Source organism: Palaemon carinicauda, chromosome 11 (genome assembly GCF_036898095.1).
Source record: "Palaemon carinicauda isolate YSFRI2023 chromosome 11, ASM3689809v2, whole genome shotgun sequence".
Taxonomy (NCBI): Eukaryota; Metazoa; Arthropoda; class Malacostraca; order Decapoda; family Palaemonidae; genus Palaemon; species Palaemon carinicauda.
Genome location: NC_090735.1, coordinates 93,842,624 through 93,859,861, shown reverse-complemented (window position 1 = coordinate 93,859,861; position 17,238 = coordinate 93,842,624). Strand labels below are relative to the sequence as shown.

The following is a 17,238-nucleotide window of genomic DNA, read 5'->3' as shown; positions in this document are numbered from 1 at the left end:
CAGTCACATGGAACAACAATAGTAGCTCAGAAGGGTTGCCGTGATAGGGCACAGAGGACAAGTCCTCACAACCAGGCACAGCCTACCAAAGACTAAGAGAGAACCCTAATGATGGTAAAGGCAACACAAGGAGGTCTACTAGTCAGCATCAGAACTGGGGTAAGGTGTTCTAATGAGTAGACATAAGCAGACACAGGGAACAGGATCCCGAGACCTGCGCCGCCTCGCCAAACATATAGGCTAAGAGGAAAGTGAAAAGCAGTCACCCTAGGGTAACTGAGAACACTATCCAACTCCAAAATCCACCTTAAAGACCGCAGCTTCCCGCCATGACAAATCGACAGCATGGGAGGATAGACGGCCTCACCCAATCTGTAAGGTTTGGTGAAAGAAGGGAGTAGGGCATTAGTGAACATTTGCCAGGTAGGGCTGCCGGCTAGGAAAGGCTAACCCAGTGCGGATAAAAAACACAAAAGAAACACCAAGGAAAAATGGGGGATACCATATACATAGCACATAGCACACTTCAGAATGATAAAATAACATATCCCTAAAGTAAATAACAAAATAACTAACAATGATTTCTGAGAGTTTGACGACATGATAAATGGTGTCGAAAGCCTGCCGGCTTTGGAACAAAAAAGCATGCAACATTACAAAAGAAACTGGGTGGACACGAAATTCCCCAACGCACGAAAGGGTGGATACTCAACTTAGTCGATGAGGAAGAAGTTGAAGCATCCATGATCAAAAACACTCAAAAAGCTAAGAAAACTAGCAGAAACTCTCCAAGCAAATAGCAAAGATGGTGCTGCAAAAGGGAATGGTTCGACAGGAAGCGTGTTAGTAGTAGCATATCTTTAATATCGGGAGGTGTAACGGCTCTCTCTCGCGCACGTTTCCTACCCTATCACTTATCCTTCGAGACAAGGTTAAATCTACTCGGGGAAGGATAACCATGGCTTGTTATTTACATATCCATGATTTATACACGATATCTCTTGGGATATTCGCTCCAGAGGTCAGAACTCTGTTGATACCTCTAAGGTAAAATTTCTCTGGTATATCACTTGCAGAAATATCCCAAGTAGAAGCTGCCAATGAGGAACTTCAATCAGGACGACATGGCTTGAGCCAAAAAACTCTTCGTAGGGTTAACCTGGTGCAGTTGGCTCCTGTACCACTGATGGTTGTCCCAGTGACCATGCGTGAGTTTTCATTGGGAGCGCTGGATGCTCTCATTGACTCCAGAGATGAGGTCAACCTCCTGTCATCCCGAGTAGTGCAGTATTACCAGCTGCAGATGGTACCCAACACCATTGATCTGAAGGGTTTAGGGCAAACATGACCTAAGACCTTATGTACTGTACTGTTTACCCCTATACTGCATGGAATGACATTCACCCAGAGTGTGTTCCATGTAGTGCCTTCAGGGACTCTGGTTGAGAACGTAGTGTTAGGTTACCAGTTCTTGAGAGCAAATGGGGTGATAGTTGACGAAGTCCGGAATTGGCTGAGCGTTGGCATTACTCCCCAAGAGCCTCTTTGGGAGTATTATATCCTGATACGTGGAGATGTTGCCAGCAAGTGCTTTATGAACTTGGAAGTCCATGCAGCCAATTCAATAAGGATTGCCAGTATTGAACCAATACTTGTTCCTGTTACTGTAGACTTTCCTGAAGTACTTGACACTTCTTTTAGGTGCCCTGCTTGTTCGACCAACTGTTGGCATGGGATGTATTATGATAACCCTCGGTCTGTCAAGAAAAGCTACAGCAATCCTTAGCATCCTAGAACTGAAAGATGGAAAAGCCTCAGTTTTAATCAAGGGTTTATCTGAAGGGACTGCCAAGATTAAGGAGGGTGATCTCTTGGGGAAGGTGTTCACCATGGCAATGGTGGATGCTCCTCTATCCTGCCTGATGTACGATCTGACACCTGAACCAAGTGTATTGGAAGAGATAGACAATATGTCTATCTCCGAAGAACTGGACTACTCAGAAGGACCAGTTCTGTCAAATGCTTCGATGTCATCTTTAGGTCATCAGTACTGGCGACAATGATGTGGGAGAGTGCTCAAGCACACCATTGCGCATCCACCTGTATGACGAGACACCCATTTATCAGGGGGTTCGACGGTCTGCAAAACCCGTCGCTGATGCCCTCGAAGAACAGTGCAATGATGTTCATGAACTTGGTATTATTGAACCCAGCAATTCTCCTTGGTTTTCACCCATTGTTCCAGTCCGAAAAAAGGACAACAGTATATGGTTGTGTGTGGACTACCGTAGACTGAATAAGGTGGCTGTCTCTGATAAGTTCAAGATGACAAACATGGCAGACTCCATATTTGGCTTCAAGGAGTCAAATACTTTACAACTCTTGACCTGGTTTGTGGATACTACCAGTTACCGTTGGCAGGGGACAGTAAAGAATACACAGCTTTCTCTAGTGCCTTTGGACGCTGGCATTTCAGACGCCCATCGTTTGGACTGAAGAATGCACCTGCAGTGTTCCAGAGAGAAATGCAGAGTATTCTCCAAGAGTTCCCGAAAGCCAAGGTGGTTGTTTACATTGATGACATCTTGATACTTGGGTCTTCTTTCGAGGAACACCTGAAACTGGTAGAACGAGTTTTGCCTACTCTCCAGAAGCACGGACTTAAGATAAAACTCGGGAAGTGTTCTTGGGTTAAAGCTGAGGTCAAATATCTTGGTCATCTGGTTGGACGTTCTGGTATGCGCAAGTTGCCAGAATACATCCAGAAAGTGGACTTCCCTAAACCAACCACTGCGTGGGACTGGTAAACTTCCAATGTGCTCACAGATAGCCAAACCGTTATCTACAAAGACTGGAAGACGTAAATCCCAAGAGACCAGAAAACTGAAATGGACTACAGAAATGGAATGTGCCTTTGTGCGCTTGAAGGAACTGATCAAGGAGAACATTATGCTGTTGTACCCTGAGTACTCCGCTGATGCTAAACCCTTGGAGTTGTTTGTTGATGCTTCGGGTGAGGGTGCTGGTGCTTGTGTGTGCCATGAGTCCTTGGAGCATTCAGGGGATTGTCGGGTGATAGTGTACAACTCCATGACCTTCCTTGACTCCGAGACCCGTTACTGTACCATTGAGCATGAGTTGGCTGCTCTGCGATGGGGAGTGAAAACATTCAGGGCCTTCCTCTATGGTCAGTTCTTTGTGATTCATTCTGATCACTGACCACTGATGTTCCTTCATGACATGAGGATGGTGGACAGTCGCCTAGCGCGGACACTGGAGGACCTTTCCGAATTTAACTTTGTTGTTAACTACTGTCCAGGTGATCAGAATGCTGCAGCGGACTGGCTATCCCACTGGCCCGCATTAACTGACTGTCTGCTTAATACTGAACACACCACTCCAAAGTTGCCTACTGGACTGGCCTTGTATAAGAAGTTTCGTGGTGGTACAGATTCTCTCGTAGAATCCTTGGAGCTAGTCGTGAACTGCTGGATGGAAGGGTCAGGTGTCGCACCTGACTTTCAGCTGAAGAGAGCCAAGCTCTGGGATGCCTTAATTCAGCAGTTTCTGAAGTACGCTGATCGACCAGGCTTCAAACTTGACAAGACTAGCAGGAATAGGATCAAGGCAATGCGTTTGCCAGGTACAGTCCCAGCTCTGGAGTTGCTCTTGGCAGCATCTAAGCTATTGAGCCTGGAAATTTTGGTCCATTAGGGTTCCACTTGTCCTGTAGTCTATCGTGATCCATCCGTGACTGAGCCTCAGTGTGTGCATCTTCAGTGTCTATCTGGAGTGCATTTTAACCTTCTGATTGAATTCCGCAATTACGTCCCTCCAACTGACGTGATTCTGGGCCATAAGGTGGAGGTGAAATCTCGTGTGCCTGACGCTGAGATTTTGGTCACTGTGGAAAAATTAAAGTTATAGATGGGAAAAATACAAATTGTTTTTTATATCATGTACTTATATTTTTTATTAGAATGTTACTTTTTTATATTTTGGTCTTTCAACCTTGTCTCTAGAGGATTGTCTATTCATATCTGTTGTACATGTTATGATTATTATATGATCTTATTTCATTTATGTGCATTATAGGATCCTATTTCATTTATGTGCTTTATAGGATGCTATTTCATTCATGTGCATTACGTCGTCTATACATTGGCGCTCATTTGTGAGAATGTAAACAAATGGTGTTTCAGTTTGGTAGCTTATTTACTCGCTGCGTATATGGTACAGTATTATTCTCTATAGACATTAGATAAACTTTATTATCTATTATATGCTAGCAGCAAATGGTTCATTAGCTAGGTGTGTATATTGTGAATTTATTAACTGACTCATATATGCTATTAGGAGTCAGTGTAATTTCATATTGAATTTATTTTGACTGCCGATGCAAATGCCATTTTATTTCTCATCTTGCTATCTTTCATTGCAGATATTATCATTGTTATGTGATGCCTTCCAAGTGATAATAAACATTGCATAGACAAAAAGTGATTCTTATTTATGATAATATCAGTGATCTTGCTACATTACAATGCCTGCTGTACATTGCCCCATCGACAATTGCAATTATATGACCCCAACCTGTCTGACGCCATTGTTGCTGCCTTACTGACTGCCCATTGCATAAACTACACAGCTGCTGCTCGACCAGATGCTGCAGCGCAACATGCACAAGTGGAAAAAAGTTAAGAGGCCTACCATCACTGCCGCAGGAACCACTGAGGAATGGTCATATTTTTTAATACGGTGGAATGAATGTGTAAATGCCACAGCCATTAACAGGCAAGAAGCTGTTGTTCAGCTGCTAGAGTGTTGTGAAGATCAATTGCGTAAAGATGTGACTAGAGCTGCTGGAGGCAGCCTCCTCGCAAAACCTATTGCCGAAGTCATTGCTGCCATTCGAGCCCTAGCCGTACGTGAAGAAAATGTAATGGTGGCACGGGTCACACTCCATAATATGAGGCAAGACAGAGACGAACCCATTCGAGCATTTGGAGCCAGATTAAGGGGGCAAGCTGGTATATGTAAATTCCCCCTAGACTGCCCTTCCTGCGATAGTGAATTGAATTATACAGAGCCAATTATTCAGGATATCCTCATCAGAGGCAATGAAGACCAGGAGATACAACTCGACCTGTTGGGTAACACAAATCAAAACATGACATTAGAAGAAGTTTTTAGATTTGTAGAAAGAAAAGAAGCCGGCAAACGCTCAGCGTCTTTATTCACGGAATCCACAAGCACCGATGCCTCAAGTTTGTACAAAAAAATTAACCGAACCAGGATTGTGAAACATGACTTATATAAACCTGCTTCTGATGTGAGTTGCTCTTATTGTGGTAAAACAGGGCATGGCAAAAGGGCCCCTGCAAGTTTCAGAAAATCAGAATGCCCTGCATTTGATAAAACATGCCTTTCTTGCAATAAATTACACCATTTTGCTTCAGTTTGCAGGAAGAAATCACCTCAAGCAAGTGGAATACAATCACATGCTACAATCCAACCTGAAGATAATGCTGTGTTTAATGAACTTTGTTCTGTCACCACATATCATAACAACTCGTCCATTACACTTGATCACCATCAGTATGACGCTATGTCAAAATCATGGATTAAAAGGCCCTTCGGGCCCCAACCATTCATTAACCTCAAAATATCCACTTCCACAGAAGACTATTCCCACTTTGGCTTCAAACTTCACGCTCCACCGAAAGCAGCAGAGGCTCGAGTAATGGCAGACACAGGCTGTCAGAGTTGCCTGGCAGGTATCCATGCTCTGAATAAACTTCACATCAAGCATTCTGATCTGATTCCAGTTAATATCTCCATGAAAGCTGTCAACAGTAAAGGCATAAATATTCTAGGAGCCGTTATTCTTTGACTTACAGGTACCAACAACAGGGGTAAATTGGTTGAAACCAGACAAATCACCTATGTCACCGACAACTCTAACAAGATTTACTTGAGAAAAGAGGACTGCATCGCCTTAGGTATAATCTCTTCCACCTTCCCCGGCATTGACAAAGCGACACAGGAAACATCATCGACTAATATTCAGACAGAGGAATGCTCGTGGCCCCAGAGACAACTCCCCTCACCACCACCCTAAAAGCTACCATTCGCTGCAAAGGAGGCTAATAGAGAGAATTTGCAGGTTCCTCCTAGAGCAATACGCATCCAGCACCTTTAATACATGTGAACAACAAAAGCTACCCATGATGTCAGGACCCCTGTTAAAATTAATGATTGATCCACATGCTGAACCAGTAGCGGTACATACCCCTATACCCGTTCCCCTTCACTGGCAGGGCGAGGTAAAACAAGGACTGGACCAAGATGTGAACCTAGGAGTCCTCGAACAGGTGCCCATAGGCGAGCCTGTCACATGGATGAGCCGTATGGTAGTCTGGGCCAAGAAGACTGGTAAACCACGTCACACAGTAGATCTGCAAGCCCTCAACCTCCATGCCACTCGTGAAACACACCACACACCATCCCCTTTCCATCAAGCTCGTGCAGTGCCAGCAGGTAAACGTAAAACTGTCTTAGATGCCTGGAATGGATACCACAGCGTACCCCTACGGCCTGAAGACCGTCTTCTAACAACATTCATCACACCATGGGGCCGCTACAGGTATTGCACGGCCCCACAAGGATACATAGCTTCTGGTGACGGATATTCTAGACGATACGACGAACTGGTCGGTCATATCCCTAACAAAACCAAGTGCATCGATGACACGTTGCTCTGGGCAGACGACATAGAGGAGAGTTTCTTCCAAACAGTACAATGGTTAGATATTTGTGGTCATAATGGTATCATTTTAAATACTGACAAGTTTGTTTTTTCAGTTAACACTGTCCAGTTTGCAGGGTTTGAAATCACACCAGATTGCGTCCGGCCATGTGAAAAATATTTGTCTGCAATACGCGATTTCCCCACATAAAAAAACATAACCGACGTGCGCTCCTGGTTTGGGCTCATCAATCAAGTCTCTTATGCCTTCTCTATGACCAAACGCATGACCCCATTTCGTAACTTTTTGTGCCCTGGCAACCCTTTCTGTTGGGACAGACACATGGACACCCTTTTTGAGGAATCTAAAGATCACATAATCGACGAAGTCAAGAGGGGCGTCCAGATCTACAATAAAGATAAACCAACATGCCTTGCTACCGACTGGTCCAAATCAGGCATTGGGTTCTGGCTCACCCAAAAACACTGCCTGTGCACATCAACCCGGCCATTTTGCTGTAAATCGGGCTGGAAAACCACCTTAATTGGGAGTAGATTCACACACCCAGCAGAGTCCCGCTATGCACCCATTGAAGGAAAGGCCTTGGCTGTAGTGGAAGCCCTCAACAAAACCAGATTCTTCGTCCTTGGATGCCCTAGCTTGTTCATTGCGGTGGACCACAAGCCCCTACTTAAAATCTTTGATGATCAATCTTTTGAAGACATCTCCAATGCTCGCCTTCGAAACTTAAAAGAAAAGACACTACGATACCGCTTCAAAATGGTCCATGTTCCTGGCGCGAAACACAAAGCAGCCGACATGCTCTCTCGGCATCCCACAGGTAATGGTCCCCCAATGAAACTACGTTTGCAGGACGAAATCGCATCCATGCATTCCTGCAGTGATGAGATAAAGGATGATATCGACTCTGCCCTGCAGTGTGCACATGCTACATCCCTGCAAACCCTTGGGTCAGTGACGTGGGACAAAGTTCAAACTGCAACTAACAGCTGTTCGAACTTTCAACATCTGATCTCACTGATCGAAAATGGCATCCCCGAGGCTAAGAATGACGTACCACCGCATCTCCACGAATACCATAAGTTCCGCCAAAAATTTTATACTGTAGACGGTGTAGTCATCTACAAAGAGAGAATTGTGATCCCCCCCCGCCCTTCGTAAACAAGTACTCCAAGCCCTTCATGCGGCTCACCAGGGAATCACCTCGATGACAGCATGAGCAGATTTGTCTGTATTTTGGCCCGGCATCTCTAAAGATCTCCAAGACACACGTATGAACTGTTATCACTGTAACCGCATCGCACCTTCCCAACCCGCCCTTGCCCCACATCTACAAAACCCGCCTGCCTATCCATTTCAGCATATTTGTGCCGATTTTTTCCACTACAAAGGACAACAGTACCTCGTTGTAGTGGACAGGTATTCAAATTGGCCTGTCATCGAATGCATAGCAGATGGTGCCACTGGGCTTATCAACAGTCTACAGAGGATATTCGCAACGTATGGAATCGCTGATGAGCTTTCTTCTGATGGTGGCCCAGAGTTCTCCGCAAAAATCACTCAAGATTTCCTTCAGGCTTGGGGAGTCGACCATCGTCTTTCCTCAACCTATTTTCCCCATTCTAACTGTAGGGCAGAGGTCGGCGTTAATATAGCGAAAAGACTCCTCACCGACAACACTGGGCCCACAGGAAACCTGAACATCGACGCCTTTCAGCGCGCCATCCTTCAATACCGGAATACCCCTGATAAAGAAACCAAAATTTCTCCAACTATGTGTGTCTTCGGAAGGCCCATTAAGGATTTCATCCCCATCTTGCCAAGAAATTACAACCCCCATCCCACTTGGAAAATCACCCTCGCACAACGCGAGGAAGCACTCCGGAATCACCATATGAGAATGGCCGAGTACTGGACCGAGCACACAAAGCGGCCCCCACCATTGAGAGTTGGTGACAACGTCCGCATCCAAAACCAGACAGGCCCGAACCCATTAGAATGGGATAAAACAGGCGTTGTGTACGAAGTGCGTCAATTAGATCAGTACATTGTCAGGGTCGATGGCTCTGGAAGGGCTACTCTTCGCAACAGAAAATTTCTGAGGAAATACATCCCTGCTATTCCAAGACGACCACGACTAACCATTGGATACCCAATTCCCCAGCACGAGAAATCACTTCAACGTTCATCACCGCCACCAGAACTTGATACAGAACCGCACTCTACTGATCCACTGGAAGCGCCATACCCTGCGCCTACATCTCCCACAGATGCATCACCACGTCCTCATACTCCCATAACACCTGTTCACCACCCACAGGCACCTGACACAACACTACATGATGCACACTCTGATGTCTCTCCTGATAATTTCTTTCAAGCTCCCCCAAGTGCCCTTCCGGATAGTCCTCAGAGGCTGCACAAGAAGCCTGCCTACTTGGCTGACTACGATTGTAATACCTATTGATTCGTTTTGCAGACCAATACTTTCCTACCCCTTATTTATCTTAATGATATTATATTTTTCATTCAGCTATGCTCCATAGCCACATAGCTAATATGCTTTTATAAAGTAGTTTTCATATATTGCTCTAACATGTTCAGTTTTGTTTTTGAGTTTTCTTATTAGTACTCCCCCAAAAGACTTGGGAGGAGGTAGAGGATTGTCTATTCATATCTGTTGTACATGTTATAATTATTATATGATCCTATTTCATTTATGTGCATTATAGGATCCTATTTCATTTATGTGCTTTATAGGATCCTATTTCATTTATGTGCATTGCGTTGTCTATACATTGGCACTCATTTGTGAGAATGTAAAGAAATGGTGTTTCAGTTTGGTAGCTCATTTACTCGCTGCGTATATGGTACAGTATTATTCTCAATAGACTTTAGATAAACTTTATTATCTATTATATGCTAGCAGCAAATGGTTCATTAGCTAGCTGGGCATATTGTGAATTTATTAACTGACTCATATATGCTATTAGGAGTCAGTGTAATTTCATATTGAATTTATTTTGACTGCCGATGCAAATGCCATTTTATTTCTCATCTTGCTATCTTTCATTGCAGATATTATCATTGTTATGTGATGCCTTCCAAGTGATAATAAACATTGCATAGACAAAAAGTGATTCTTATTTAGTCTCATAATATTCTATGTTGTTTTTTCTTTTTGCAGCACACCCTACTCCCTGTAGGGCTTGGAGATGGCAACTCATATTGCAATCAAGTAGAGAAGCATTTTGCAGACATTTGACTGTTCTAATAGAAAGAAAATCCCGTGTGCAGGGATTTGACAAAAAAAACTGTTGTGACTTAGCCTAGACAGTGAAAGCAGTAAAAAAAAAAATCTATAGCAAACATACTCTGTGTATCCTGTTAACCCAGAGAATTGTTGGAGTGACGTGAACATTCCTCTACCTTATAAGCACTCTGTGAACTTGGTACTATATAGTGATCCAGCAATGAGTAGATTCTCAACAATGATGCAGTGAAACAATTTAGACATTTCTTAATGATGATTATTGAACTGGCACTCATAAAGTTGGCCCAGTTTGCCACATAAATTGTGAATAGCATCCTTTATGCTAAAGAAATGACTTATACTGAATCTTTTTTCTTTTATGTGTGTGACTTTACAATCAAGAGGAGGGGCCTCATAAAAAAACTATTATAAGTGGTCTCGACTCTTATCCCTTTGCCTAGGTGTAGAATAACCCTGACATACTGTGTATCACCGAGGAATGTAAGCCTTTTTTTGACTTTCTGATGTAGAGGTGAGAATCTAGAGTCATGTCCAACATGTAACCTTGTTTTATATTCCCTTTGATCTTGATGCAAGTAATCATTCCAATTACATTGGAATTTAGCCAAGACAAGTATACTACCTATACTTTAAGATTTAATGTATTTTCTAGATTGAATCCTAAGAGGCTCTGCCTAGATATATCTAGGTTTCAGCTTCTGATTGGCGAAGACCGGTACCGTCTCACTATTTTTTTTTCTCAAAATAAATATTTCTTATATTTTTGTAAACTTATTTTTTTCCCAGTATATCATGTTTCCCTTTCTCATCCACTAATTTAGTCTTTTTTTTTTTCTTTGCTATCTTTGTTTTTTCCCCCCTTTTTTTTTGTTTCCCCAACTAATGTTTAGCACTTACATAACCTGAAATCGTATTACCTCTGAATGATATTATGCAGCTGCAGTTCTAGCTGGGTCCCCTTGCCAGTATAAACTCATGGGGTAGTGCCCAGTGCTCCGTTCTCTTGACCTGTTACCTAGATTTTTGGGTATTCCACCTTTTTGTGTAGTGATCGTTGGAGTGTGGTTGGCATTCGGACACTAGGCAGTTTGGGTGCTACCTCTGGCCACAGTCTGCAAACCACTACAACTGATTATTATTATTATTATTACTTACTAAGCTACAACCCTAGTTGGAAAAGCAGTATGCTATAAGCCCAGGGGCTCCAACAGAGAAAATAGCTCAGTGCGGAAAGGAAAAAAGGAAAATAAAATATTCTAAGAAGAGTAACAACAATAAATATCTCCTATATAAAATATAAAAACTTTAACAAAACAAGAGGAAGAGAAATAAGATAGGAGAGTGTGCTCGAGTGTACCCTCAAGCAAGAGAACTCTAACCCAAGACAGTGAAAGGCCATGGTACAGAGGCTATGGCACTACCCAAGACTAGAGAACAGTGGTTTGATTTTGGAGTGTCCTTCTCCTAGAAGAGCTGGTTACCATAGCTAAAGAGTCTCTTCTACCCTTACCAAGAGGAAAGTGGCACTGAACAATTACTGTGCAGTAACCCCTTGGGTGATGAAGAATTGTTTGGTAATCTGTGTTGTCAGGTGTATGAGGATAGAGGAGAATATGTAAAGAATATGCCAGACTATTCAGTGTGTATGTAGGCAAAGGGAAAATGAACCGTAACCAGAGAGGAGGATCCAATGTAGTACTGATGATCAGGAAGCACCAGAGGATTCTCCTGTGATCCAGTACGTAACAGAAAAGGCACCTCGTCACTCCAGTTGTACGCATGTGTCTCAACACTCAGCAGTAGGTATAGTAATGATACAGAAAACCTTATTTTGTGCTCTTGTTGATACAGGGGCACAGGTTTGTCTTGTAAGTGAGTCTGTACTGAGCCATCTTGGCATAGAGTACCAAGTACTGCCAGGAGTGTTCCTGCACCAGCATTCTAGGTTACGTCAAGTTAGAGGTGAAGTGTCCTTCCAGGTGGAGACTACTGCTGTTTAATTATGCGGTGGTAGCTGCCAAAGACATTAACTTTTGTTTTGTTCTTAATAGGAATCTACTGGACGCATCCTACCTGACACTGGATTCACCCCGAGAACAGTTGTTGTATGAACGCACCACTGTTCTTTAATTGTCTCTCAAGGTACTCTTGTCTCCTCACTGCATACCAAGACCACTGTTATGAAGGTGACTGGCCCTGAACCTGATCGTATAGTGTTCTACTGTCCCAAGGAGATCATCGACAGATCCAATCTGTCATCAAGATGATCTACTTCAGGGTTCCTGCATCTTGAGTTCCATGGTCCTATATGCCCTATAGGAGATGTTGGTCTGACCTGGAAGTGCACCAGGGTTTGCTAGAAGAACCCAGATGGCCCAGTAGTCCCGATAGTCACCTTCAATGTCTTGATAGACCTAGTTGCTAAGACACACCTCCAGAATCTCACTGGGGGATTGGGAAAATGACTGCAACACTATGTCAACTCATTTGGCACAAATCTTTGATTAGCGTAATCAGGGATATGTGCCAGACGTGTTGGGAATGTCAGACTTGTAAGGTTTCAAGGGAGGTGGTTGCCCCGCCAAACTTGAAGATAGTGACCTCTTCTCCTTTTGAATTGGTTGCTATGGACCTTGTGAGTCTCCCAACAACCATTACTGGTTTTATTGGGTGTCTAATGGTAGTTGACCATTACTCCAAGTGGATGATGGCAGTACCCATAAGGAATAAGAAGAGCAGTACAATATGCCAGGCGCTTGAAAACTGAGTTTTTCCTGTTAGTCCTCATGTTCTAGTCCGGATATTGACTGATAACGGCCCTGAGTTCATTTCCCAGGAATTTACCGAGTTGTTGGAGCGGTACAATGTTGTACAGTCATACCTTTCTTCACAAAAGACTCTGCTTACGAAATTTTCAAGCGGTGAAACGAGATGCGAATATTTTTATGACTCGCTTTACGAAAAAATTTTCATTTAAAGAAGAGATTTGCCAGCCAGGCCGAGAATAAAATAGTTGCCCATCACAAAGAGATGAAGAAAATGGATTCAGACAACAGAAAATGTAGCTGTAGTATATAATAGGGGTAACTATATTAGTACAGTACATATGGACCTGTATATTTAGTATATGTACAGTATTGTAGTACTGTATATATTGTATTATTTTCCTTTTATATTTACATTATGTTGTAATAATTACTTAATTTACAGGTATTAGCAGTTAGTTTAGGTATATTGAATGGTTCAAATGTATTTGGCTGTACTGTACAGTATTTCATTGTGGTTATAATTTAGCTTTACTAGGGGATTTGTGGTGTTTAGTAGGTTTTGGAACGAATTAGGCAATTTGCATGTGAAATGTGACTCTCAACATGAAAAAGTCACTTTACTAAAGCCTCTCCAGAATTAATTAATTTCGTGTTGTGAGGCATTACTGTACATGTGAAAACAACTCCATATAAACCCTCTAGTAATGGTGCAGTGAAGTGGGTGAACCATACAATTGGTGAATTACTGAGGGTGATTTCTGGGGAATCTCAGAAATGAGACAAGTACTTATCCCGAGCAGTTCTCAGCTACAACCCTTCCCACCACACTGAGATTGGTTGTACTCCAGCCGAGAACATACTAAAGGGTGCTCACAATGTTTACAGTATCCTGTTGATGTCAGCAGAAACGAGAGACCTATGGGAAGAAGGACATCCTCAGTAGAAACCATTTAAGGAGGGGTCTCTGATATTTAAGAAGGTGCACCAGTTGAGACACCTTCTGTCAAACAAGCTCATCCCTAGATTTGAGGGGCTATTCCGTGTTACTACAGTACACGAGAATAAGGTCACCTATGAGCTGCAGAGACTGCCTAGTAGTGAACTGGTAAAAGCTCATCATATACAGTTAAAGTCCTGGCTTGAACATCCAGTCTATTTTAGGAGGCCCTTTCTCGGGTATCCGAGGGGTCCTGATCCTGTAACTGAGACTCAAAATAGTCCAGGACTTGTGGAGAATAGTCCGACTTCCTCTGAAGACTTGGAGAGTTCTGGTTCCAGCAGTGATGGTGACACCTATGGGTTGGCTACAATAGTCATATCATAACTTTTGTCCCGAGATTGTAACAAGTCCTGACGACAAAGGAAAAGTCACCATCCTACTAGAACTGTTACTCAGCCTAAGCCCATTCTTAAATCAGCTAGAACTTATGAGAGGAAAAGAGCTCTGTCTGCTTGGTTATATCCTCCAGATAATTTTGACGAGACTTCTGTCTTGAAGCCAAATTTTATTCAAGATCGTGTGGTCCAAACACTGCGGGAGAACAGTCCCACTGAAATGTGGGAAACCCCGACTTTGACTCCCGAACTGGTGGTTTACTCTCCTGTGCCCGAATTTCCAACACCCTGATTCTCAGCCTCCTCTTTCCTAGAGGGATGTGTCGTTCATCTTCCAGGGAGTTGGGAATTCTGGAAAATTTCCAGCATTCCATTGTTGGAACCACTTTCTGTTGGCTCCAAGAGTTCCAGTCCAGACTGGTCAGGACTTGCTAGTTTAGAAAGCCGTTTCTGATTCGGCAGCGTACATTTATCCTGATTTTGACTTTTTGGCTTTTTGCCACCTGATTGTGATGACTGACTGTTGCCTGAAGACCCCACTTCTAGTGGATATAGTTCCCCATGGACAAGGTCAAGAGGTCCAGATCCTGACCTACCTTTAGTTTAGCCTCGAGTCATGGAGTTGAGGCCTTGTCTCAATGATCAGGCGAATGCTAGGGAGAGGGAACTGCCCTCCATTCCTGAGTCACCTTAGAATTCAAACCCTTTCCGACATTTTGATAGCAGAGTGAAACATCAGTCGGAACTCGAGGCTGAAGTGGTAGTCAGGTGTATTTAACCGGAACGCTACAGCACTGCTTGGGTCTCCCAAAACAGAACTTTGCTGAGTCATTGACTGATTTTTCGAGATCTTTATTGTCCTCTTTTGAGTCTACGGATTCTGTCACTGGTTCACCTCAGAGAATGTCGATAACCCGCATATACCAATTGTTATGCGAGGTTATCGATCAATTATAGACATCCCGTTTGTACCTGGAGAGTCGCCGGCTTAGCCTGTCTCCGGTGCTGCGAGAGATTAATATGGCTTGCCAGCAGATTGCTGAATCCTGGCGCATGGCCCAAGACAGAATTTTGAGACTCAGAAGAACTATTAATCTCCCACAGAACTGATTACTGAGAAGAACTTTTTCTTCAAGTTTTTGTATAGTACACTAATCACTTTTTTATTGAGTCATTTTTGATTCCCACATTGGGGTAGTTAAAAGGCTGTAGAACGGGCACCTTGTGAGGAAATCTGCAATGAGTTGCGGTTTGTTTAAATGTTTTAATATTTGTTGTAAATTTTCCATGACCATGACAAAAGTTATATCAGATTCAGTAAATCTTAATCATCCTGTAATACCTGTAGTCCAAAAAAAATAAGTTTTGTAGTCTTTAAAACTGATTTTAGACAGCAATGAATGTCATTTCTCTTTTTCCTGGATAGTTTCATGACCGTGTTTCCTGAAATAGTAACTGTAATTTATTTTGTTGTATGTCATTTTGAGCATTGTTGGAAGGGACAGATGATAATCTAATTTTCAGTTCTAATGTACAGTATCTGTAGTGGTTGAAGGGACGGATGATGAATTGAATCTTTTTTAGTTGATCATTCTGCCTTTCTATTGATTTTTTTTTTTTTTTGTAATGTGAAATATACTTTCTAGAATGTACAGAGTTTGTGTGGGGTGTTGTTGTCAGTTATGAGACTTTTTTTTTGCATGAGTTTGAGGGCTAATAGGGGAAATATAATAAATTATGGTTTGTGTGGGAAAAAAAGCTTTATGGGTTGTGTGCAAAAAATAAACCGTCATTTAAATTCATAATAAATTGTAATATTTTTTGTTAACCCTCAAGTGGCCCTCCCAAAAAATGACTTAATCTGTTATTCTTTCCTTTATCAGGCAATGACAGCAAGACCCTACCCACAGTAGGGAGTCAAGTAGAGGTACTAGAATAGAGTAACATTTCATAATCCTGCACTTGTTTATGTCGCTGGTCAGCCTGGTGAAGACTGTCAAAATCAGGAGTACCTGAGTAAATTATCTGGACTTGATGAACTATGAAGACCCTGCTAAAGATAGGCGGGTGAATATATATTTTCTAGTTATGTAACATGAGGAATTCTTAGGATATTAGTGCAGTGGACACTTTAGAGGAAGAAATCCCTATGGTTGAAATATATATTCAGAGATTTTTTACCAGACTCTGTTCACTCACTGTGTGGATCTTGAACTGTAATGTAGTGGGGTTCTCCATTAAGCTTGATAATTTCTTGTGCCGCCAGCTTGGGGAGATAGTTGGACCACCCAGGAAACAGCAACGTACACACAGCATTTATTATGTACTACAATATGTTGATGTTTGTAGCATGGCTTTAGGAAGATACCATACTGTATTTGATAGGCTATTGAGCCGTCCCCTCTGGGTGTAACACAGAGGGTTGTAAATTTTTTATTACAATTTTTTTTTCTTTTTCTGATGTACAGGTGAGATTACAGAGACAGGTCAAATGTGTAACATTGTATTATAATCCCTTTGATCGTAACGGGAGCAATCATTCATATTACATTTGAATTTAGCCAAGATATGTATACTATTTATACTTGTATATGTAGATTAGATATTTTCTAGATTGAATCCTCAGAGGCTCTGCCTATATATATCTATGTCTGTTTCTGGTTTTTGGAGACCTGTACTTTTGCCACACTATTTTTTTTCTCAAAATAAATATCTTTTGTGTTTTTATAAACAGTGTATTTTTCCTGTACATCATAGTCTCCCCTTCTCAGCCACCAATCTATAATTTTTTTTATATATGGTTTTAATGTCCTTTTCCCTCTCTTAATGTTAAATTACCTAAAAAATAAGAAAAACCTCCTACCTTGAAAGCATGCGGCCGCTATTCAAATTGGATTCCATGCATGCTAGTAACAAGTGAGATGGCTAACCTTTGAATGATATTAAGCAACTTCAGTTTTAGCTGGGTCCCCTTGCCCAGTATAAAATCAAGGGGGTGGTGCCCAGTGCCCAGTTCCCTTGACTGTTTACCTGTTGCCCGGATTCCTGAGTATTCCTCCGTTTGATTTTTTTTGTGTAGTGAACGTTGGAG

General features: G+C 42.4%; 1 protein-coding gene across 1 annotated transcript; it reads left to right on the top strand.

Annotated features, from left to right (window-relative positions):
- Positions 1-7,091: 7,091 nt before the first annotated feature.
- On the top strand, positions 7,092-7,931 carry LOC137649388 (uncharacterized). The gene has a single exon (XM_068382372.1). The coding sequence runs from the start codon at positions 7,092-7,094 to the stop codon at positions 7,929-7,931; it is 840 nt and encodes a 279-aa protein (XP_068238473.1).
- The last annotated feature ends 9,307 nt before the right edge of the window (positions 7,932-17,238 follow it).